Source organism: Podarcis vaucheri (genome assembly GCF_965113315.1).
Source record: "Podarcis vaucheri genome assembly, chromosome: 16".
Lineage (NCBI taxonomy): Eukaryota > Metazoa > Chordata > Lepidosauria > Squamata > Lacertidae > Podarcis > Podarcis vaucheri.
The window spans coordinates 27,423,595-27,447,662 of record NC_138754.1 but is presented as its reverse complement, the minus strand read 5'-3'; the positions used below and the strand labels follow the sequence as shown (position 1 = coordinate 27,447,662).

The window sequence follows — 24,068 nt, the reverse complement described above, 5'->3', positions numbered from 1 at the left end:
TACCACCCATCACCCTTACAACGACCTTGCAAGTTAGGTCGGTATTATTGCTGCTGACTGCAGATGGAGGAGAGGGCTGAGGCTGAAAAACAAGGGTTAGGGAGGCGTTCCCAGCTCCTAGGCCATGTCTTCCATGAACTCTCAAAATGGCTTTAGGCAAGTCACTCTCCCTCTCTCAGCCTCTGTTTCGCCATCTGCAGTATGAGTGGAAATCATAATAAGACAAACCTTGTTGTGTGCAAGGACAATCACTATAACCCTTTGAACACTGTATGTTAGACAAATTATAACTTCTAAAACAGAACTTGAGTAATGGTTCTGCAATGAGTTTCTACTTTTTAAAAAAGCGGTTCATTTCTGTCCCAGGATGCCAAGATTGCCACTGGTGCTGAAGTGCAAGGAAAGGCGGGGGGGGGGCAGGTTGCTGCAGACCTTTTCCCTCCCCCATTACAGATTAATTAGTAACCCTGATAGAGATGGATTATTGCCGCCTTGGCGGAGACGGAGGGCAAAAGGCCTGGCCTTTTGGGCTAATTTGTACGATTATCTCTCAGCTGTTGCCCATGAGGGCAAAGAGTAGCCTTGCATGGCAACTGCGGCGAAAGAACTGGCCAGCAGTTGCCCCCACCCCACCAGCCAGCAGCTGCAAAAGAGGGGGCAGGATTGAAGGAAAGTCCCCTGTGGCCTCCAGTCTGGTGGGCTGTGAAATCCCAAAAGCCCCTCCTTCCTTCTGAGGCTGAAGACATGCCATACATTTAAAGCATAAAGCTTCCCCCCCAAAGAATCCTGGAAACTGTAGCTTGCCCCTCCTGGAGCTACAGTTCTCAGAAGCCTTAACAAACAACAGTTCCCAGGACTTGTGGGGGAACGGGACATGCGCTTTAAATGGGTTTTTACTGTGTGCAGGCTGAATAACGCTTCATACAGCAAGCAGGAAGAGATGCCATCAGGTTTTTAGCTCTTGTTATGTTATTTCCCATGATGTGACTCTTCTGGCTTCACATCAGCCTGTCCCAGCCTAGTGCCTTCCAGAAGCTTTTGGACTACAGATCCCACCAGCCCCAGCCCATACGACTATGAGAGCAGGGGCTGGTGGGATTTGTAGTCCAAAAAATCAGACATGCCCTAGAGCCGATCTTCCAATGGGGAGCTTATAGGACAACCAGAAGCAGAAACGGGTGTGTGTTTAACATTATATAACATATATACTGTTTTCCCTTCACACCTAGGGCTCACCCACTTCCTTTTGCACCACACTTTCCAGACACAGGTCCATGCTTTAAAGCTTTGTGTCCCAGTGTGGTTTTTTCCCTGGCACTTTCCCTGGAAAAACCCTCATTTTACTTCTGAATTGAAACAAATGCAATCCATAGAAAACACAATGACTGTTTGCTCTGGTAAAGGGAAAGGGACCCCTGACCATTAGGTCCAGTAGTGGACGACTCTGGGGTTGCGGCGCTCATCTCGCTTTATTGGCTGAGGGAGCCAGCGTACAGCTTCCGGGTCATGTGGCCAGCATGACTAAGCTGCTTCTGGTGAACCAGAGCAGCACACGGAAACACTATTTACCTTCCCGCCGGAGCGGTACCTATTTATCTACTTGCACTTTGACGTCCTTTTCGAACTGCTAGGTTGGCAGGAGCAGGGACCGAGCAACGGGAGCTCACCCCGTCGCAGGGATTCGAACTGCCGACCTTCTGATCGGCAAGTCCTAGGCTCTGTGGTTTAACCCACAGCGCCACCCGCGTCTGATTCAGTTGTAAAATGCAGTTTTCCATGGGGAAAGCAACAACAAAACCATCCTTGCACACAGAGCTTTAAAGGCAAAAAGTTAATCTGGGTGAGGGAAAGGGTGCTGGATCCATGGTTCCACTTACTGAGATCTTAGTGAAGATGTAGAGTAAGAGAGAGAGGACGGAAAGGTAGATTTGAATGCGCTTCCCCCCAAACCGTTTCCGCAGGTACTCTGGCATTGTCACCACCTGCAAGGAGGAAGAAGAAAAGGTCAGGCTTTTGGAGCAGCTAGAGGAAGCAGAAGAGCACTGGGGCAGGGGTACGTGGCCTGGCCAGGCCTGGCCCAGCCTCCCAGTAAATATGGAAGCTGGCAAAGGTGGGCCCTAGAAACTGTAGGTGCAAATCCCAGCTGAGGAACTACACACAAAGCCATTACCCATGAAAAGGAAGCAGTGGCAATTGGGGATGTGTGGATGAACGCACAAAAGGAGACCTGTCAATAATTACCCAGCAGCCCAGTGAGAGCTCCTTTTGCTGAGAACACCAGGTGCTGCCAGCCAGATCTCCTGCAAACCCCTTCCCTCTTCCTTTAGCCTGGGCGTCCCACCCCCAGTGATATGCAGAAAATAAGACAAGCACTGGAGCCGCGAATGAGGAAGCCAAATCGCCCCTGTTGTGGACTTACTCCGGCCTTGATGTAGATGGGGACAAACATCCAGCCCAGAATGACCACCATCACCAGAGCCTGGAACACATGGAAAGTTTTTGTTGATGCATTTGTTTATCCAAGTATTTACAGACTGCACTTACACAGAAAATGTAGCAAAGTGGTGCACAAGGTTTTTGCAGGAAAAGCATTAGCAGCATAGCCATAAAACCTGAGTGGTAATGGGCCAAAGTCCTGTCTGAGCAATGCACTTTTAAAAGGAATGTGAAGGAAAACAAGAACGACTCCAGCCAGATGACCTCCGGTGGCAAGGAGTTCCACAGGACAGGCCCTGCCACATTAAAGGCTCAGTTCATAGTGAAGGCCACCCGAACCTCAGGAAGATTGGGAGACTGCCAGCGGTGCCCTTCAGAGGATCTCAGTAACTGTAGTGGGGAGTAAGGAATCAGGCAGTCCATAGGTACTTTGGGCTCATGAAGTCCTAACAAAGGATCTTGAACTTTGTAGCAAATTGGCAGCCAGTGTAGCTCTCTCCTATGAGCTGTGTGGTGCTTGCAGGGGTGGGCCTTGCTAATATGGCACCTTGACACACACCCCAGATCTCGTGCCACCTTCCCAAAGCTGGTTAAGCGAGGCACTGGGCTTTGGAAAGGAGGTGCGAAGGCTCTGGGAAGGTCCTAGAACCCTCCCGTCTCCTTCCCAAAGCTGGGCAAGCACCAACCAGGCTTTAGGAAGGAGGGTGGGGGAATTTAGGACCCTTCCCAAAGCAAGAACTTACTAGGCATTGGGAAGGAGGTGGGGAGGTGCCCTCTTGGCTCAGTGCCCTGTGCGGGAGAACCAGTCATGCTGTCCTAAGTCCACCTCTGGGTGCTCGGCTGTCACATTCTGCCCTCATTGCCAACATCAGCCCCACAAAAGTGCATCACAGTAAGCAAGGCTCGAGGACTCCAGTGCATGGACCACTCTGATCAGGCTACCCTGGTTCAGGAATGGTGGCAGCAGGCGTGGCAGCCAAAGCCGGTGGAAATCTTTTCTAGCCACAGAGATCACTGGGGTCTCTAGTGATAAAGATGGAGTGTTATCTTTTTCCCACTGAGGTTGGGTGCGTCTGGGCAGGATGCTGAGACACATGCCAACACATCAGGAGACATCTTGCCACTGGGGAGCCTAGTTATGCCACACACACACACCTGATCAGGGCCTGATCTGGGTTCTCCAAAAACCAGGGATGAAGACATGACCCCTGAGGCATTGTTGGATCACAGCTCCCATCACCCCAAGCCAGCCAAAAACATGGAATCCAGGAATGTGATGGGATTTTCCTGCCCACCCACCAGAAGAGCAACCCTTTTGATCAGCAGGTTTAAAAGAAAAAGAAAAAACCATCCCCGGGCAAGAAGGGTTAAAAATGTGAAGGACCCAAAAATAAACTGGTAACTGCCATTTTCCAAAGCCACAGAATCAAAGGTACTACTTACGTTCCACTCGAAGCCTCCGATCGCGATCCCGGCAGCTGCCCCCGTCCCGGCCAGGCCTACAAAATGGCCGCTCCCAATGTTGCTGGCAAACAGAGAGGCACCAATCTGGAAGCAGAAAGGAGAGATGTCCTTTAGCCTGAGGGAGGAAGGTGGGCTGGGAGTCACCTAGCTATGGGGCAACAAAACCAGACCCTTCTAGTGTCCCCATTTTCCAGGGACAGTCCCGGATTTACAGAAGCCACCCCGGTTTCTGATTTGATCCCAGAATGTCCCACTTTTCCTTAGGACATCCCTATTTTCACTGGAGGGTATGGAGTTACGCGACCCCTAAGCCAAGGAGATAAGTAACTGCACAACCTTTAGAAGACAGCTCTGTATAGGGAAGTTTTTTTTAATGTTTCATGTTTTATTATGTTTCTATATATGTTGGAAGCTGCCCAGAGTGGCTGGGGAGAACCCAGTCAGATGGGCAGAGTATAAATAATAAAAATATTACTACTATTTTTATTATTTATTATGGAATAGGATGTCCCTATTTTCATCGGAGAAATGTTGGAAGGTATGTAAAATCCCTTGCGGCTCCATATGACACCTATCGTAAACTTTTGTGGGTTGGAGCCTGGAGTTCCCCACATGGATTCCAGCAGCATTAACACATCGGACATGATTGCAGCAAGATCTGAGTTTAAATGCATAGATCTGCTGCTTTTGCAGCACCTTTGGACCTCAGCCTCACATCCCCAGAGGCAGAATTAGACCCAACGCCTAGCCCTCTTCCAGGGGAAAGCAACATGAAGACCTCCCAGGGTCCTTGGACCACAACCAGGGCCAGCGGCCGGCCCAACTGTGAGACAGCGTGGCTCGAGTGCCACAAGCGGTCTGTCAGGGCAGCCCCTGCATCTGAATACGTACAAATGGACTACGGGAGTTCCAATGGTCCTGGGAGTTTGCCTCCTGCAGGCCTCGGTCCAGTATATCTGAAGGAGCACCTCCACCCCCATCGTTCTGCCTGGACACTGAGGTCCAGTGCCGAGGGCCTTCTGGCGGTTCCCTCACTGCGAGAAGCCAAGTTACAGGGAACCAGGCAGAGGGTCTTCTTGGTAGTGGCACCTGCCCTGTGGAACGTCTTCCCACTAGATGTCAAAGAGAAGATCAACTACCAGACTTTTAGACGACATCTGAAGCAGCCCTGTCTAGGAAAGCTTTTAATGTTTGATGCGTTGCTGTATTTTAATATTGTGTGGGAAGCCGCCCAGAGTGGCTGGGGAAACCCAGCCAGATGGGTGGGGTATAAATAATAAATAATAAATAATTATTATTATTATTTCCTCTCACAGCCTCACCACCCAGCGGACAAGCAATGGAAGCAGAGCTCGTGCCAACACCCATTTGGCGATTGTTCCTTGGTTGACCTAGACAGAGTTGCTTCTTTACAAGGCAGCTGTTGTCACCATTTTAAGAGCCAGCGTTCGTGTGAGGGCAAGTTGGCTTGCAACACTTTGCCTGCACTGTCCTGTCTGGCTTCATTCAGTGGGGGAGTTCCCTTCTCATTTTAATCCGCAAAGTGTCTTGTTCTCCATCTTTAAGCCTCCAGGATAGGGAAGGGCAAGGGCAGCTTCTTCTCTCTCTCTCTCTGTTTCCCTTCAATTAATGATTAAGGCTAATGCCGGGTAATTAGGAACGCTTTCCCGGGAAAATGATTAACCACAATGGATTCCATGTCTCTGCAATTCTGTTTGGAACGGACTTCTAGCAGATGGATATCTCCATCGAAGAGAAGGCTGAGGCATTCAGACACAACACGATAGCCTGGCATCTGCACAAAAGGGGAGCTTTTACCATTTCTCAGACTTGCTCCCACACTTCCCTTAACCCAGAAGTTTTCACTCAAACCCAGAGGTTTGAGTCCATGGCTCCCTTGACCAACTACATCTTTCTGTGGCTCCCCTGTGGGGCTCAGGTGCCCAGTTATGTCACCCTTCACCTGCAGAGCTGGCAGCCCCTCACCCCTTTTATGGACACCCTCCCTTGTGGAGGGTTCCCTCAGCCCCTTCTCCTCTCTCTCCTTTCCTCAGAAATCCTTGCTTGCTTGCTTGCTTGCTTACTCCAATGCTGCCTCAGCTCCCAGCAACCAAGAACCCCCTGGCTGGCTCCAGAGGCACCATTCGCCTGGAGAACTTGTAGCCAGGGCCGCTGCAACAAACAGCTGTGTGAGCCACTGGAGGCAGAGACATGAGGGGGCATCAGAGGAGGAAGAGAAGGAAGGAGGGACGGAGGCTGGTGCTGCCCACAGAGCACCTAACCACCATTGAAGGCACCACAGGGTGCCACAGTGGTTGAAAACCACTGCCTTAACACTATACAATGGTACCTCAGGTTACATACGCTTCAGGTTACAGACTCCGCTAACCCAGAAATAGTACCTCAAGTTAAGAACTTTGCTTCAGGATGAGAACATAAATCGCGTGGCAGCAGTGGGAGGCCCCATTAGCTAAAGTGGTGCTTCAGGTTAAGAACAGTTTCAGGTTAAGAACGGACCTCCGGAACGAATTAAGTACTTAACCCGAGGTACCACTGTATTTTAACAGAGTGAAGCCTTTGAGCCCCTCCAAACACCTGTTCTCCTTGTGCATTCAGGGCAGTTTTTGCACAAAACGGTGTTGGGGACATTTATATGCAATCCCACTTTCAATACTGATTTGCACCTGCAGTAGTTTCTGGGAGGCCAGACCGCTTCATTTGCAATTGGTGTACTTCTTGCTGAAATCCTGTCCCTTTTACATTTCAACTTTTTTTTTTTTTTGGTCCAGCCCTTGTTGCACCATTGTACAAGAAGGCCCCTCTGGACATAAATAATACCGAGCAGGCACCACAGAAGAACTAATAGAGGAATGGTGTGTCGACAGGCCACCACGAATGCACCTCCACCCCCCAAATTTCTCTCCACTCATCCTTCTTTTAAAATGTGTCGCTCTTATATTTGTATTGTATGAATCTGCCTGCTTTGCAGCTGCTGTTTTACACCAACGTATTCCGCACATAAGCCACTTAGAGCAACACACACACACACACACACACACACACACACACACACACACTAACACAAACAAACACATGATAAACCTGTTTTTCAGCAAACAAATAAGACTGATGAGACTTGGCCAAAAGTTGAGTGAGAAGAAAATATATATAAGATGTTTATTTCATCCCCCTTTCCTGCTCACGCTGGCAAAGAATGAGCTGTTCCTTTTCCTACTTTGATCCTGAGATCTTTCCCCTCCAAGGGAGCATCAGGTAAGAAGGACAGCTTCTGCTTTCTGAAGGAACAAGCTCTTTCTCTTCACCTCACTGGGCACCTCACTGGAAGGTGAGTCATGCACCAGGCAATAGACCAGCCGCTGCCCTGCTCCTCCACAGTCTATCTTCAGGAGCCTTGGTGCCATGAGAATGGGCAAAGGAGCAGAGAGAGTCTTGCCCCTCCACCGCCCACCAATAGCCAGCAGCAGCAAAGCTTTGCCCAGGCAAACCTTTGCCAATCTGGTTCCCCCTTCCCCACACTGCAAAATTTCAGTTTCTCTTGGTTTCCTGTTTTTTTTTTTTCCAGTCTCTTCTCCACATTTCCCTATCAGTTTGCTTTTTTAAAATCCTCATGAAAACTCACCAGCATTTTCGCGCAAATTTCTCCTAATGGCCAACATTTTGCCTAATCTACACATTTTTTGCAAAGCACTGTCCCCCAATATACTTTTTTCATGTTCTTTTCGTGAACATATACCGTTCTATGCATGCTTTACCCAAGCAGGTGCAATTTTGTACACATTTACTGGTCTGGAGAACCGCATTGCAAAATTCAGAGGAGTGTCCCTTTCAGAGGACATGGTTCTCTGTTTCAGTCTGCAAATTGCAAAATCGGGAAGGGCAGATCGGGTAGATTCAGCCTGTGGTCCTTTTGGAGGAAAATGAAGGGGGCTGTTTTTCAGGGGAGCTGGCTCTTTAGACACAACTTACCGGCCACCAGACCATGCTCCGGCCTGCTAAGAAGAATCCCCCAACCGTCCCACGGTTTGTTGAATACATGGCCTAAGGAAGACAGAAGAGGAGATGCAATTAGAGTTACCAACCATTTAACAGAGCCTGACCACTATTCCCCATGCACTGATAAGCTCATTACAGCAATGTGCTCCTTGAGGTTGTCTGGAAGCAGCAGATACTGCAAAATGTGGCAGCTCACTGGGACAGGATATCGCCAACACATTAACCTACTAAATTCAAGATGCTGGTTCTGGTGTATAAAGCCCAGGATGTGGGACCAAGATGCCTGAAAGAGCATCTCACCGCTTACATATCCAATTGAGGTGAGGGCCTCCTGCAGATACTGTACCATCTTATCGGGAGGTCTCTTCTGCACAATGTAGGAATGGAGCCTTTTGTGTGGTGGCACCTGTCCTTTGGAACTCTCTTCCCCATGAATATTAGATAGGCGCCTCCGCTGTTGTCTTTTTGGTGCCTGCCAAAGACTTTCCTCTTCCAATGAGAGCCTTTTAAGTGGAGATCTTTCCCAGTCCACCTCTGTGCTAGAATTGGCTTTAAGGTGTTTTTTTTATTATTGTTTTCTCATGTATTGTTTTCTGCCCTGGGCTTCTATTGGAGGAAGGTCAGGGTATAAATGTAATAAATTAATAATATATTGAAAAGGGCATCTGGCCAAAGGATGATATCCAGTGAGTGGTCACATTCAGATCAGTGAGTTTAAGGAACCCTAATTCTAATTTAAATCCATTGACGTCAGTGAGCATCAAAACATTGACTAAACATTGCTTATTTTGTTTATGGACCACGTTTTCCTCCGAAGAGCTCAAGGCTCTCCTCCTCCCCATCTCGTCCTCACAGCAACCCTATGAGATAGACTGAAAGAGGCAGCGACAGGCCCAGAAAACATGGCTGAGTGTGGATTCGAACCCATTTCCCAGGTCACAGTCCAACACTCTAACCCTTACACCACATTGGCTCTTATGTCGATTATGAGCTGTGACCAATATTGGTCATGCTCAGGGCATGCCTGTTGAAATTAATGGATGTGATTGATCTAGGTCCCCTAATTTCAATGGGTCTACTCTGAAGTAACATCAGTTGGCTGCAACCCCTTGACCTTAACTTGTCCGCTGATTTCATTGGGCCTGCTTGGAGTATTGACCCACCGCGAAAAGTTGATTCTATCTTAAGCCTGCCAGAAATGAAACTATCAGGTTATCCTCATAATCTCTCTGGAGTTCCAAGTGTTAAGCCCATGAGACGCATCCCAGAAACGGCTTGCAAAAGACCTCTCATGCAGTGATTTTTTTCTTAAAAAAATATTTAGGGGTACTCTCATTTTGACTCAAGAAAATCACCACTTTATAGTTCAAATCGGGGGAAATAAACACAGTACAGTGGTACTTCAGGTTACAGACGCTTCAGGTTACAGATGCTTCAGGTTACAGACTCCGCTAACCCAGAAATAGTGCCTCAGGTTAAAAACTTTGCTTCAGGATAAGAACAGAAATCACACAGCAGCAGCTCCGGAACAAATTAAATTCTTAACCCGAGGTACCAGTGTACCTGGAGAAAAGTACAAATATTCACAAAATGTTTAGGGGTATGTGTACCCCTGCATCCCTCCAACCCGGAAAAAAGCACCGCTCCCATGAACAATGGAACAGAAATGTTGGGAGCAGGATTCGGAATGGAGTCAGATCCGGAAGGAGAAAGCCTGGCATGCAGTTATCCCTCTGATGCTACAACAAAAAAACCAAACAAACTGGCATCCCCGAGCTGCTGTTTATTTAGCACCATCCCGGAAGCACTGCAGGCAGCTTGACAGCGATTATATTCATGTCCATTCGTGGCACAGATTTATTAGGCGCAATCAAGGCTCACCATTGTTTCGGTGGCAAACAGGCCTTTCGCCAAGCCTTTCCCAATGAAACCATGATGGGGTAAATGAATGAGAGCGTCGTCTGTGGGCAACGTGCCACCTGAGGCTTGTCCAGGCTGGCAGTTCCTCCTGGCACCACCCTAAGTGTCATACAGAACTGCCGCTGGCTGGGGCAGAGGGCAGTCGTCACCGGGGCCTGGTGGCGCTCCCTCCAAGTGCTTTGGACTACAGCTGCCCTCAGCCAACATACCATATTTTCCGCTCTATAAGACGCACCAGACCACAAGACGCACCTAGTTTTTGGAGGAGGAAAACAAGAAAAAAAACATTCTGAATCCCAGAAGCCAGAACAGCAAGAGGGATCGCTGCGCAGTGAAAGCAGCAATCCCTCTTGCTGTTCTGGCTTCTGGGATAGCTGCGCAGCCACCATAAGATGCACACACATTTCCCCTTACTTTTTAGGAGGGAAAAAGTGAGTCTTATAGAGCAAAAAATACGGTAGGTGTGCTCTGACCCAGCGCCATTTGCCCATCCTGGCTGGGACTGGCGAGAGTTGTGGTCCAAAGAATCTGGAGGGCACCGCCAGGCTGGCAGAGGTTGGCATAGCAGTCTCTCTGTTTACACCCACCATGCACTATAGGGCATGGCATAGTCATAGAATGGAAGCGCTGGAAGGTGCCCATGGGTCATCTAGCCTAACCCCTTACAATGCATAGTCATATGGGCAGGGAAGGGGCTACTCATAGAAGGCCATGTTTTGCATCATTTTTAAAATAGCAAATGTCATTTAATCTACATTATGGTACTTCCTACGGACCAGAGATATGTTTATTGGATGGTAGCCTTGAAATGTCTCAAAACTCAGAGATCCGCCAAGGAACACTGACGATCACCTAAACCAGGAGGTTTCCCAAACTTGGGTCTCCAGCTGTTTTTGGACTACAACTCCCATCATCCCTAGCTAGCAGGACCAGTGGTCAGGGATGATGGGAATTGTAGTCCAAAAGCAGCTGGAGACCCAAGTTTGGGAAACACCGGCATAAATGATGGTCATAGCTTCGTACCCCCAAAGTGGAGAATTTGTAATACTTTCCATTTGAACTGAAACTGCTTTGAAATGTTCTTAATTGTAATTGTTTTTAGAATGCTTTCAGCGTTTCAGACTGTTTTTGCTTTTAAATAGTGTGTCTGCTTGGTGCCCTGGAAGGACAGGGCATACATTCTAGCAATAATTCAATAAATAATAATATTCGTTACAAACGTGTGTGTGTGTGTGTGTGTGTGTGTGTTTATGCATCTACATCTTCACAAAATTCCTCAGGAGACTGTTGGCATTTGCCCATGCACATGGGAAAATGCCTTCAACAGATTCTGAGCAACTGGTCTACCTAGCCTGGTGCTCACTGTGGCTCTTTGGCATAGGGTGCCCTGCCCCACCTGGGCAGACCCATAGCATGCCTTGAGCCCATCTCTCATTCTGCACTGCAAATGGCAGACGAGAATCAGTGTTCACCTCCCGGAAAGAGAAAGCAACCAAGCAGAAAGACGGTTTTTGCTGCTGCTGCTGCTGCTGCTGCTCATACAATTGTGGCACAGCCGTTGTGTGTCCACAGAAACCAGCAAGGTAAAAAGGTAAAGGACCCCTGGATGGTTAAGTCCAGTCAAATGCAACTATGGGGTTGTTACGCTCCTCTCACTTTCAGGCTGAGGGAGCTGGCGTTTGTCCACAGACAGTTTTCCGGGTCCTGTGGCCAGCAGGACTAAACCACTTCTGGCACAACGGAACACAGTGACAAAAGCTAGAGTGCGCAGAAACTCACCCCGTCTTGGGGATTTGAACCGCCGACCTTCTGATCAGCAGGCCCAAGAGGCTCAGTGGTTTAGACCACAGCACCACACACGTCCTAGAAACCAGCAAACACAACGCAGTACACACCCAAATAAATCACTAGCCTGTGCAACAGCTGGATCCGAGTTCTGAAATGTGGCATTCCACCTCAGAAGCAGCTACCTCCTGTGGAGAGCCTCGCTTTCTCTTCATTTTAAAAAGAGCAAGCATGCCTCTAGACCTCATGGTTTCTGGAAGAGAGAGAAAAGGCAAGCCATTCCCCTTGCAAGAGCAAAGGGATTTTCTAGCACTCCGTATTTCCTGGTGATCTATATATAACTTGACCCGCATGTTCTGCTTTGGAATGTAAGAAACCTACTCTCACACTGGCATCTGCATAACTAGGTAGATGTTAAGTGTGGCGTGGGGGCGGCCAGGGCAAGGGAACAGGCATCCTAGCTTCCTGGTACAATAAGACTCTCTTTGACCTCAGACAAAATCAAGCCAGCAAGCACAGTCTTGCCTTGCAATTTTCTCAGTGGTTTTGTATTCAAAACCCTCCTCACGCTCTTAGCCGATCCCTCCTGACACCTGCCCGTCTTCCTTAAGAGCAGCCTTGCCCAGATGCTTTGAAAAACAACTCCCATCAGCCCCAGCCTGGGTAGCCGTGGGGTGCTAAGGCTGATGGGAATTGTAGTCCAAAACATCTGAAGGTACTCCATACTAGAGAAGGCTGCTTCAGAGAGGGGAGTCCTGGGCTCTTCGAGGCCCTTCTGGACTTCTGCACAGCTCTGAAGGAGTTCAGACAGTGCAAGGACCCTGGGAGTCATTGCCACACACTGCCAGAATCAGACACCCTGACCTGCCCCACCCGGGTTCTAGGGAGCCAGTCATCTAGTCGGCTTGGCTCCTGCACCTCCTTCCACTGGTTCTGCTTCTGAAACTTTAAGGGTTGCCCATCAGACAGACGTTTCACAGGTGAAGCTCTTTTCATTTCTCTACAGCCCAGGAAAGGCACCACCTGGTGCATTACTACACAGCTGCTCTGGGAATTTCTCAGGGCAAGGGTGTGATATTATTATTCATCTGCAAATCATAAGAATGGAAGGTTTTCTGTGTGTCGGGCAAGGAGAAAAGTGGTAAAACCTTCTGCCAGGCACAAGAGCAGAGGCAGGAAAAGAGTTGGCAACCCTACTTTGAGAGGCAGTGCAGTTAAAAGTGCTGCACTAAGACCAGGGAGAGAACAGGGTTCAAATCCCCTCTTGGCTGTGAAAGCTCACTGAGTGGGGCCTTGGGCCAGGCCCTGCCTCTCAACCTAACCTACTTCACAGGATGTTGTGAAGATAAAAGGAGGAATATCCTCAGGGGAATAATGGCCCTCCACTGCAAATAACAGTCAGGAACTGGTCCTCCCATACTCTGCAAAAAAAAAGGGGAATTTGCCCAGTCCTTGAAAGCTTGCTATACACCATTCATCAACATTACGAATGAGTATCAGTTTAATACCACCAGCAAAGAATCCTGATAATTTTAGTCTGGGAAGGTGATGTCAACTCTCTGCTCATCGTTCTCCCTGAACTACAGCTCTCTGGGGAGAGGGAGCAGCTGTTCAAATACATTAATTGATTGCAAAGTTATACATCTGTTCTGTTTAAGCATGTGGCAATAGCTTCCATTTGTCATCCACACACACCATGAATAAGTAACCAAGGTGAGTGTCACTGCTGAACATGTGCAGAGTGCCTGTTGCATCTCTGCTAAAACAGCTGCAAGCATTGGGGATAAGGAGCCTGCAATAAGGAGTCAGCAGCAGCACCCTTTGTGGCAAAAACCAAGCTGTTCCCCTTTTTGTCGCTCTTTCTGCTCCCATAAAAAAGCTCATCTAGTCACCTTTCCCCCCACCTTGGCCGTGACACCTCTCAGCCACCCTGAAGCGCTCAAACCTAGGCTGCAGACATGCTTCCATTTGCCCTGGCTAGGGAAAACTTTGAATGGGTTCAGCTGAGCTACCCAAGCCCAAGCACAGGCACAGCCAGGGAGCTACCGCTGCATGCTGCAGTCTCTGGAGGGCAGCAAAGGTATCAGGGGACCTCTTTGTGCAGAACCTTGGGACAGATCACACTTGCTGCTTCTCCCTCGGGTGCAGTTTCCAAACGGCCAGAAAGTTTAAAAACGCTGCACACTCACAGCCTTCCTGGGAGCTCTGGCCAGGCCAGGCTGCTCTCTTCCATCACCCCAAACAACATCGCTGGTGCATCCCTTTGGACTGCTAGGGCACAGGAGACTGGCAGCAGAAGCCAAAGCCAGCTCCTTCTTGTCTTGCCCCATTCTCTTCCTAAGCTGAAGGGTGAAGCAATAAAACTGCTAGCACATTTACAAAGCTAAGCTGAGTCTGGTATGGTTTCAAACTGCGTGTTGGGATTTCTGCATTGCAGGGGGTTGGACTAGATGACCCTCAGGGTCCCTTCCAACTCTACAATTCTAGGATTCCTCCTCCTCCTCCCTCCTCTACAAAGGGCAACTCTGAGACTGGAAGAGGAGGAAACTGACAGGCTGTAGCCTGGGTGTAAGGAAGGAGGCAGGCAGTTCGGGGGGGGGGGCTGGCTAAGGACAGGAGGAGGCTAGTGGGGCATCTGGGAATAAGAAAAGGCTGCTGGGTCAGGCCAGCATCCTGTTCTCACAGTGACCAGCCAGATGCCAATGTGAGAGGCAGTGTGGTGTAGTGGTTAGAGCATCAGACTAGGAGCTGGGAAACCAGAGTTCAAATCTTCCCATTCAGCCATGAGGCTCACTCTGTGTGACCTTGGGGGCCAGTCACAGCCTCTCAGTCTAACCTGCCAACCAGGGGATTGAGTGAGGGAAGAATCATACATGCCACCCACTGCTCTTTGGAGAAGAAGGTGGGATTTAAATGCAATAAACAAGTGTCTCTGGAAAGCCCAATAGCAGGGCCTGAGAACAGGAGCCCCTCCTCTCCTGTGGCTTCTAGTGGCTGGCATTGCTGTTTCTGACCAGCCTCCCCTCCCTGCATCTGTTCCTATCGCTGTCCTCAGTCTCCCATCTCACCTTCCTCCCTGCCAGTGGCGTAGCGTGGGTTGTCAGCACCCGGGGCAAGGCAAGTAATTTGCGCCCCCTAACCCGTGGATTTGCGCCCCCTAACCCGTGGATTTGCGCCCCCTAACCCGTGGATTTGCCATAACCCCAGATGTTGCGCCCGGTGCGGCCGGCCCCCCCTGCACCCCCCATGCTACGCCACTGCTCCTTGCTCTTTCCTGAGGCCTCTCTCAGACATTTTGGCCCTGAGCCACTTTCTCCTGGCTCCATTTCCTTCATCCCCGCATCTGGCAACCCTGACCTCTTGCCCTGTGAGGAAGGGGTTAACCCTACAAGGAGGGAGAGGAGATTTCATTCACACACACCTTGGCAGAGGCTTCTTTTTTTTTTTTTTTAACTTATCAGATTTGCTCCAGAAAAGGAAAATCTGGTTTAAATGGATGTGAAACACAGGCTGGTATTCTGAGGTCGATGTAGACCAGGGGTCAGCAAACTTTTTCCGGAGGGGGCCGGTCCACTGTCCCTCAGACCTTGTGGGGGGCCGGACTATATTTTGAAGAGGGTGGGCAATGAACAAATTCCTATGCCCCACAAATTTTAAATAAAAGCACTTTAAATAAAAGCACACGTTCTACTCATGTAAAAACACCGGGCAGGCCCCACAAATAACCCAGAGATGCATTTAAAATAAAAGGACACATTCTACTCATGTAAAAACATGCTGATTCCTGGACCGTCCGTGGGCCAGATTGAGAAGGCGATTGGGCCGGATTCGGCCCCCGGGCCTTAGTTTGCCTACCCATGGTGTAGACCCACTCCATAATAAGCACCCATCCGGAAGCGCCTGCCAGGAATGCAAGGTGGCAACCTTGAAGCACCTTTAATTTTACATGTCAAATCCACCCCTCCAAAAAAACAAAAAAGCAATTTCTTGCCACCTTCCACTTTCTGCCCCAGAGATTCCTGGTGTCCAGCTATGATGCAAGTGGCACTACACCTGTGTGGCATCACGGTTAGAGTGTCAGTCTAGGACCTGGGAGACCAGGGTTCGAATCCCCACTCAGCCCTGAAGCTGACCTTGAGGGCCACACACTGCCTCTCGGCCTAACCTCCCTCACAGGGTTGTTGTGAGGACAAAATGAGGAGGGGGAGAGCCGTGGGATACCCTCTTGAGCTCCTTGGGGGAAAAGGTGGCATATAATTGCAAACACAGTAGGAACTCAGGAGGTTGTGGGCTCTCCTTCCTCTGAGGTCTCTTAAGCAAGAGGAAGGATGACCAAATAAAACGCACGCGAGAAAAGTCAACGAGACCTACCCATACTCCCACCGCCAGCACTATCAAGAAGTAAAGGACAATGACAGAGATGTCTGCAGGGTTGTTGATGGCCAGCCCCTCCTCCGGGGCTGCCGTGGTCATGGCCGCGGTTGCCGCTGTGGTTGCCATCCTGCCGCTTTGGGTGCTTCTTGCCCTTCTCTTGCTCTCGGCTTTATATCGCCTGGCAGTGCCGCCAAGTTAATGATAAGCTTGCGTGGGTCTCCCTGGGCTTCCACGATGTCTAATGTGTAACCGAGATCTCTGCTCCCTCTCCCTCTCTCCTTGGGATGCCTGAAGTCCTCCTAGCAGGCGTGGCTCCGTCCTGGCATGATCACCAAGGGTGGCTGCTTCTCTCCTCTCTGAAGGCTGCCAGGAGCAAGCCCTGTCTTCCTGGGTCCTGCAGCAAGAGGTACCTAAGGCTTTTGTAGCCCTGGAGCAGGTGGTTTGGCAGGAGGCAGCGGAAGAAGGAGGGGTTTGACTCCAGCCCTGCTCAAGGAACCCAGAGCCCAGCCTGAAGTGGTTCTTCCAGACTGGCTGGTCCGACCCTGGTGCAGAAGCGCCCACTAATCGCCCGGAATTTGGGAGAGGGGGAGAAGGAGGGCTGTGAGCTTCGGGGACACCCCAGGAAGTTAGGAGTGGCATTCCTGCTGCGGCGTGTCGTCAGTCTTCATGGCTTCTGGCTGGAGGAGAGACTAGACCCTGGCACCACCCAAGGGAAGCAGGAAAAGAAGAGGAAGACATGTTAATTGATTCCTCTAAGGAGATGGAGAGAGCCACAGAGTGCAACACTTACAAAGTGGGAAGGAGTCAGAGCATCTGCTTGGCATGCAGAATGTGCCAAGGTCAACTCCAGGTAGGGCTGGGGGGGAAACTCCCTGCCTGGACCCTGGACAGATGCTGCCTGCCAGTTAGCATAGACAACGCTGAGTTAGATGGACCAATTGTGTGGCTCAGTATTGCCAAGGGCCTTAGCTCAATGGCTAAGCGTCGGCTTGGCGTGCAGAAGGTCGCAGGTTCAATCCCCAATGGCCTCTCCAGGTAAGGCAAGGAGAGACTCCCTACCAGAAACCCTAAATTCTGCCCATCAGTGCAGACAATGCTGAACTAGATGGCCCAATTGTCTGACTTAGCATGTCCTTCGCCAACTTGGAAAAACTTTTGAGGTCCCCATTTTGCCCCGCCCTGTTCCTTGAACTCCGGACAAAACCCCCAAACTGATTCTTCTCAAATGTCTGAGATAGGAGAGGGGTAAAGTTTGCCAATAAACCACAATATATATAAACCACAAATGCTCCCATGATTTGTGGCGGCATGAAAAGTCTTAAATGGGAAGGAAGACCCAAGAGTTGTGCCCCAGAATCCTCTGCGGCCCTTGCAAGGGATCATGGGAGCCACATCTTAGATGCAACACATGGCAGGAGGAGAGTCAAAGGTCTGTGGCTCTGCAGGGGGCTTTGAAACAATTCCTAGGAAATAATCCATTAAAAAACCCATGCTACTGCTGTGTCCACACTCTCATCTACTGTGCATCCAGAGTTCTCCCACCGCTGGTTTGAGAAGCAGAGTAAACAGGGCATGATCCGCACTAATCCAAATCTGTTGTTTATTCAGAAATTCTGTGCGTTGATGCACTTACTCCCCAAACCAGCTTCAATCCGAACTGAGAAAAACAACAGCCTTGATGTGTTTTAAGCCCACATGCAAACGAATTGAAATGGTTGTGACGTATCTAATAGATTATGTCTGTTTTAAAGGAGACGCTTTCCAGAAATGTGAAATTGAAAGGGGTGAGGAGAACTGCGGTGGTTGTTTTTCTTAATAAAAAGAGTTACGGAAATAAATCCTTCAATGACTCACATGCCAGGGAGGTGACTTTGTTGTGCAGATTTATGAATTGGAAAGAAAACGTGTCTAGCTACTATTTCACAGGCTTTTCTCCTCCCTGCTAGTTTTGGGGAAAGGTTTTCCCCATTCTTTTAGATGTTCTTACCAAAGACTGCTTACCTTGGCCAGGGTGCATTTGAGCTGGCAGCTGAACAGGGAAGCAAGCTGGATTAACAACAGAATGCCAAATGCAGAAAAATTCCCCTCACTTCACCAAGACTGTAACCCCAAACACATGAGCAATAAGTGCCTCTCAGCACACCCTTACGTCTGAGTAAATATGCGCAGGATGGTGCTTTGAGAAGAAGTGTTTGCTTGTGGTATGCACTCTGCACAAGAACCTTGTTTTAAAGTGCCCAGCTTTCCCCAAGGAATTCCCCGCAGAACTACATTTCCCAGCACACTTTGCAAACTACAGTTCCTGGGATCCGCTTTAAATGTATGGTGTGTTGGTAGGGTTGGCCCTACCCTTAAAGGTAAAGGCTAAAGGGATCCCTGTCCGTTAGGTCCAGTTGTGACCAACTCTGGGGTTGCGGCGCTCATCTCGCTTTATTGGCCGAGGGAGCCGACGTACAGCTTCCGGGTCATGTGGCCAGCATGACTAAGCCGCTTCTGGCGAACCAGAGCAGCTCACGGAAACACCATTTCCCTTCCCACCGGAGCGGTACCTATTTATCTACTTGCACTTTGACGTGCTTTCGAACTGCTAGGTGGGCAGGAGCAGGGATTGAGCAAAGGGAACTCACCCCGTCACCGGGATTTGAATTGCCAACCTTCGGATCAGCAAGTCCTAGGCTCTGTGGTTTAACCCACAGCACCACCCACATCCCGGCCCTACCCTTAGGGAGATGTGAAAGCCCCCTCAGACAGCTGATTTGGGGTAGGAAGCGAATCACCAGTCACTTAATGCATAATTATTGCATTAACTGAATTTTTTATTACTGCATTTTTACTGCCAGGGAGTGGGAGGGGCCCTCGTGGAATAATTTTCTCAGGTGGCAAAATAACTAGACTGACCCCGGGTACTGTGGCACCTTGATTTGGGGCTGGGCTGGGAGGGGCACTATTTGATGCTTTGCTTCAAAATGCCAGCCCCGTTCATTTTGTTCATCCACACCACCCAAAAGACAGGGGGTTTGGTTTTTTTGTTTACATCCAATAGTCTTCCACTGGAACAAGGGTTGCCAACTTTTTTTCTTGACAGGGCTCCAGTGCCTTTAAAAGACTGCAGAGCAGGGAAAGATCAAGCCAGTGAAGCTTCTCCCACCACTGAATCTAACTCCATGCCTGATAGAATGTCTTCTGCTGGCTTAATGGTACAGCTGCCAAAGGCACAAGAGCATGGTCAGAGAAAAACAGTTGGCAACCCTGTTGTTGTTTAGTTGGCTCCAACTCTTCGTGACCCCATGGACCAGAGCACGCCAGGCACTCCTGTCTTCCACTGTCTCCTGCAGTTTGGTCAGACTCATGCTGGTAGCTTCAAGAACACGGTCCAACCATCTCGTCCTCTGTCATCCCCTTCTCCTTGTGCCCTCCATCTTTCCCAACATCAGGGTCTCTTCCAGGGAGTCTTCTCTTCTCATGAGGTGGCCAAAGTATTGGAGCCTCAGCTGGACATGCAGACATCATTGGATAAGAGTGTTTATCTTCACATCTCCTTAGCTGCAGATTGTTGCAGCTAAGGAGATGAGATGTGGGGTGTTTTTTCTGCTTTGTTTTGTTTTTTGAGAAGCTGCTGTTAAAGATGCAAGTCCAGTCTGGCCTGGGTTTTCCTGGCCATTTGGCAACAAACAGCATTACAATACGGTCTAGGTACCAACACATTCCTGACATTAAGATTCCTGCCTTTATCTTGGATTAAAATGGATTGTTTTATCTCTCTGGACAAATCCACAAAACCAAAGCTTTCCACTCCTACCACAAAACTAACATTTGGTGTGGAAGGATTTACTGACCTGCTGATCTTTCAAGTTGACACTTCCTTTTAAAATCGTGATTAAGGCTCACAGACTTGGAGCCTGCAGAGTCGCACTGGCTAAATTGGCCACCAATGGCTCGATCTGCTGTCTCCTCACAGGAAGCAACTGGAGGATCCCCAAGGCCTGAAAGTGGGAAGAATGTTTCCAGGATGCTGTGATTCTGCCCTCCAAGAGAGATAGACAGCCAAACAGGGAGCAGCTGGAAGCTCTGGGTCTTTGGGGTGACAGTTAGAGGCAGTTGGTCAGAGAACAGGAAGTGAAGGCTGTCCATGGACAGGATGCTGCCAAGCCGCCACCCCCGGGGGGGGTGCCTCTTTGCCACTGCTATGGATGCAGACAGCCGCTGGTTTGGAACTTGGATAGAGGAGGCCAGACTTTCCAAGTGTCTCTATTTTCCAGGGACATCCCTGATTTAGAGAAGCCGTCCCAGTTTCTGATTTGATCCTGGAATGTCCCGCTTTTCCTTAGGATGTCCCTATTTTCATTAGATATACAGTGGTGCCCCGCAAGACGAATGCCTCGCAAGATGGAAAACTCGCTAGACGAAAGAGTTTTCCGTTTTGGAGGTGCTTCGCAAAACGAATTTCCTATGGGCTTGCTTTGCAAGACGACAATGTCTTGCGAGTTCCTGCTGGTTTTTTTTCCTCCCCCCCTTTTTCTAAGCCGCTTATCAGCTGATCCAATAAGCTGATAAGCCTCTAAAAACCTCTAAAAGCCGCTAATAGCGCTAATAGCGCTAATCCGCTAATCCGTCAATGGGCTTGCTTCGCAAGACGAAAAAACCGCTAGACAAAGAGAATCACAGAACGGAGTCTTTTCGTCTTGCGAGGCACCACTGTATATTGGAGGGTATGGTAGGATGTCCCTATTTTCATTGGAGAAATATTGGAGGGTAACTATTTGAAGAGTAACTGTAATTAGTAGGACTACAAGAAGTTTTTTTAAGGAGAAATATATGAAATATTGCAAAATAGAGAAAGGAGAGAGATTTTAGTTATGAAATGTAAAGGTAATAGTGAAAGTAAGAAATGTATATTAAGTGAATAGATTGGAAAATTTTCAGACGTGATTGATGGAAGTCCAAAAAATTGTATAAGATATAAAAGTATGTTTAATTAGTTGAAAATGATATGTTAAAAACTTATAAAAAATCTATTTTATTTTTTAAAAAAAGGAGAAATATTGGAGGGTATGGAGTTATCCAACCCCCGAGCCATCTGAAGGCAATCCTGTACAGGGAAGTTTTTTTAAACGTTTAATGTTTTATTATGTTTATATTGTATATGTTGGAAGCTGCCCAGAGCGGCTGGGGCAACCCAGTAAGATGTGTTGGGTATAAATAGTAAAATTATCATTGTGGAATTGGATGTCCCTATTTTCATTGGAGAAACGTTGGAGGGCATGGGAGTCCATTAGCTACAAAAAACTCCCCTCTCTGCCCCTCACAAACATTTTGGTGATCTGCACCAGTAACAAGCATGCCTGAATGCCTAACTTAATGTTACAGTATATTATGCGGCTTTCCAAATCAAATCTTTGATCCTGTTGGTTAGGGGAAGAACAGAGGACCGTTGGGTCCAACTTGAGATTGTCCCTTCCACATGTCTTCAATGAGAGGCCAACCTTTATCCTTGAAGCAGGTAAGGAAAATAGACAATCCATTGACAAAATCAGTACTGTTGGTGGGGAGAACATGGAGTGAAACACTGGCCTTGACCCTTTGCCATTGGTCCCTATCCTGGATCACCCAGCTTTCAGACACACAGACAAGTATCAACAATTCAAGGACTGGGACGCCATGGGAATTTACAGTTTTTGACCTGCTTCCCAGAGGGAAAGCAATTTCCAAAGAGGAAATACAAAGTAAATTAAAAGATTCATTATTTTGTGCTTCATTTGGAATGCAGGGAAGAGGGCCTACTACACACACTTAGCTTGTTTGAATGCTTGTGCAACAGGCCAGGATATGACCTGAAGAGCGCTGCTTCCCTAATATAAAGCTATCTATTAGATCAGGAAGCTGGGGCTGCTGGAGGCCCCCGAATTGTATGGGAATCAGAAATAGGCCACCAAAACAAAGATCCCTAATGGGAGGTGTTAAGTTGTGGGTGAACATATCAGATGACACAGTGATTATTCAGCTCTTGTTTATTCACAGGCCAGAACAGAACTGAACTGAAGGGTTCAGCCAGCCTGCTTATATAGAGCTCCAGTACAACGCAACAGTAACCACGTTCTGTAACTATCCAATCACTGAACATCACTTTCAATCCCTTATTTGCATATGTGGACCTGAGTGAAAACTATCTACAGTATCCCCCTGCTGGCCCAGGGTGAGAACTTCAGTACATAACAGGAGGGTATCTGGGTCACCATCTCCCCTTTAAACCATCTCTGCTTGCTTATAGGAGGCCTTCTTCACTGGATGCCAGTTGAACTGGCAAAGATTAATCCCCCCCTTTCCCCTTTATGTTGAAAGGCTGTGGAAAGCAATCTCCATGATATCCACAATTACAAGCCAGCTTCATTCTCTAAATCCTGCCTCAGCCCTAGTATCTTTAGACATAGACTTGGGCTCCACCTTGCACCACAGAGAACTAGTAGGCTTCTTACTGACCGCAGCACAATTAGCGATAGCTCAACCACAGAAGAACCAGTCTGAAATACACCCCTAAAAGTATGGGGAAATAATACATGGGATACAGCACTGTCTGAGCATCTCAGCAGACAACAGGAGGGCAATTAAAGGCATAATGAAAAGAGATACCTTCCAAGAAACGTGGACCCCTTTCTTTATCTGTGTTAATGACCCAAATCAAGACCTTGTTATATCAACTGCTCAGTGGAGAGGTTATGTTAAGTGTTACGGCTAAAATCTGGGTGCGGGGTTACTCTGCCACCCAGCTCATCGGACTAAGTCCGTGGGTCCCTGCGGAAGAAAATGAGCTCAGCCGGACACAGGAGCAACTGCAGAAGGTCCAAGTTTATTGCGCAACAGGTTCAAGGCGAGATTAAACAGCGAGAAAGGGGGTGACATGAACTTTTGAAATTTCCCTCCATGTCCCAGAATACAGTGCAAAATACCTCCCAGTTACATCACGAATACATTAAGGAAAGGTTGGGTTACACAGATTACATCATGAATACATTAAGGAGAGGTTGGGTTACACTGGATTAACATATGGAGGAGGGAGGGGGGATATGCAGAGCTGGAGATATGCGCAGATAAGCACATCCTGAGAAGACAATGGTCCATGTACGCATAGTCTGTCACCTGGCATTGCCCGAGGAAAGGTTTGGCAGAGTGATTTTGACAGGATTACTTGAGAGATTATGGAGGACAGGGGAGGGGTGATGGAGTCCTAGAGAAATTGAGCAAATATATTGTAGTGAAGAAGACATGCCCCCCCCCTTCCGTAACAGTCCCCCATTCGGAGATAGATTTGCATTAAAGTTCTGTAAGAACTTGCAAATCTTTTCTCCGCACCCTAAATCTCGGTGAATGTAGGTTTTCCCTGTGAGTGGGAATACGCTCTAATGGAAAGGAGGTGGGTTGAGCAGGGCAGCAAAAGAGGGAGCAACACGGACGAATACAATGTACACGCGTGTTATATATATGCGCTAAATAATAACTTGGTATCTACCGTACCAGATGTGTGGGTTTATTGAAACCTGAAAGGGACTTGCATATCATGCTGCTTTAAGGATATTTGCACAGAAATATAATGGTGTAACAGTACACATAGCTAGACATAGGATATCACGTAAATTAATATTTTGTTGCTCAGTTACTTGTGGTATTCTAGCACCTTGGAAGAAATATTTTCTCAATAGTGATCTATGCTTTACATTTAGGCAGGAAGGTCCACTAATGACTGCAAAGTGCAGTTTGCTTCCCCCCCGCCATTTTGTGTTCTCAGGTGTCAAGGTAGCTCTTCTGTGGTCTCACACTGACATAGTGCTACAGCAACACATCCTGTCTGTTGAATCCCCTCAGGGCTTTCATTTAACCATGTCGCCTGGCATTCACCATAGCTGGCACAGGTTTGGGCATCTCTGAGGGAGATGTCTTCGCCTTGGCCTTTAGCTATGGGATTTTATTATAGGCTGTGGTTTTGCACGCATGGGGGTTGCTCACTTGCACTTAAAGGACCAAAAGGCTAATTGCAGCCTGGATACACGTGCCCAATTCAAACTGAGTCCAATTTGAATTTA

At 48.4% G+C, this 24,068-nt stretch overlaps 1 protein-coding gene and 1 long non-coding RNA gene across 5 annotated transcripts in view; one reads left to right on the top strand and one right to left on the bottom strand.

Annotated features, from left to right (window-relative positions):
• LOC309521023 (sodium/glucose cotransporter 1-like) overlaps positions 1-16,121 on the bottom strand; it is a 32,577-nt gene extending 16,456 nt beyond the window's left edge. The window contains exons 1-5 of the mRNA XM_082203203.1: positions 15,991-16,121; positions 7,888-7,959; positions 3,880-3,984; positions 2,420-2,479; positions 1,878-1,982 (exon numbers count right to left, since the gene is read on the bottom strand). Of these exons, the coding sequence (XP_082059329.1) occupies positions 1,878-1,982; positions 2,420-2,479; positions 3,880-3,984; positions 7,888-7,959; positions 15,991-16,119 (471 nt within the window). The 5' untranslated portion in view covers positions 16,120-16,121. The remainder of the gene's footprint in view (positions 1-1,877; positions 1,983-2,419; positions 2,480-3,879; positions 3,985-7,887; positions 7,960-15,990) is intronic.
• Positions 16,122-16,685: 564 nt separating this feature from the next.
• On the top strand, positions 16,686-22,726 carry LOC309521174. 4 transcript variants are annotated; one of them, XR_014214520.1, is made up of 3 exons: positions 16,686-16,786; positions 21,028-21,493; positions 22,012-22,726. It is a non-coding gene; the product is annotated as an uncharacterized lncRNA (long non-coding RNA). The 4 variants fall into 4 exon arrangements; XR_014214521.1 differs by lacking the exon at positions 16,686-16,786 and adding an exon at positions 18,648-18,754; XR_014214522.1 differs by lacking the exon at positions 16,686-16,786 and adding an exon at positions 20,772-20,862 and having other exon boundaries at positions 22,262-22,726.
• The last annotated feature ends 1,342 nt before the right edge of the window (positions 22,727-24,068 follow it).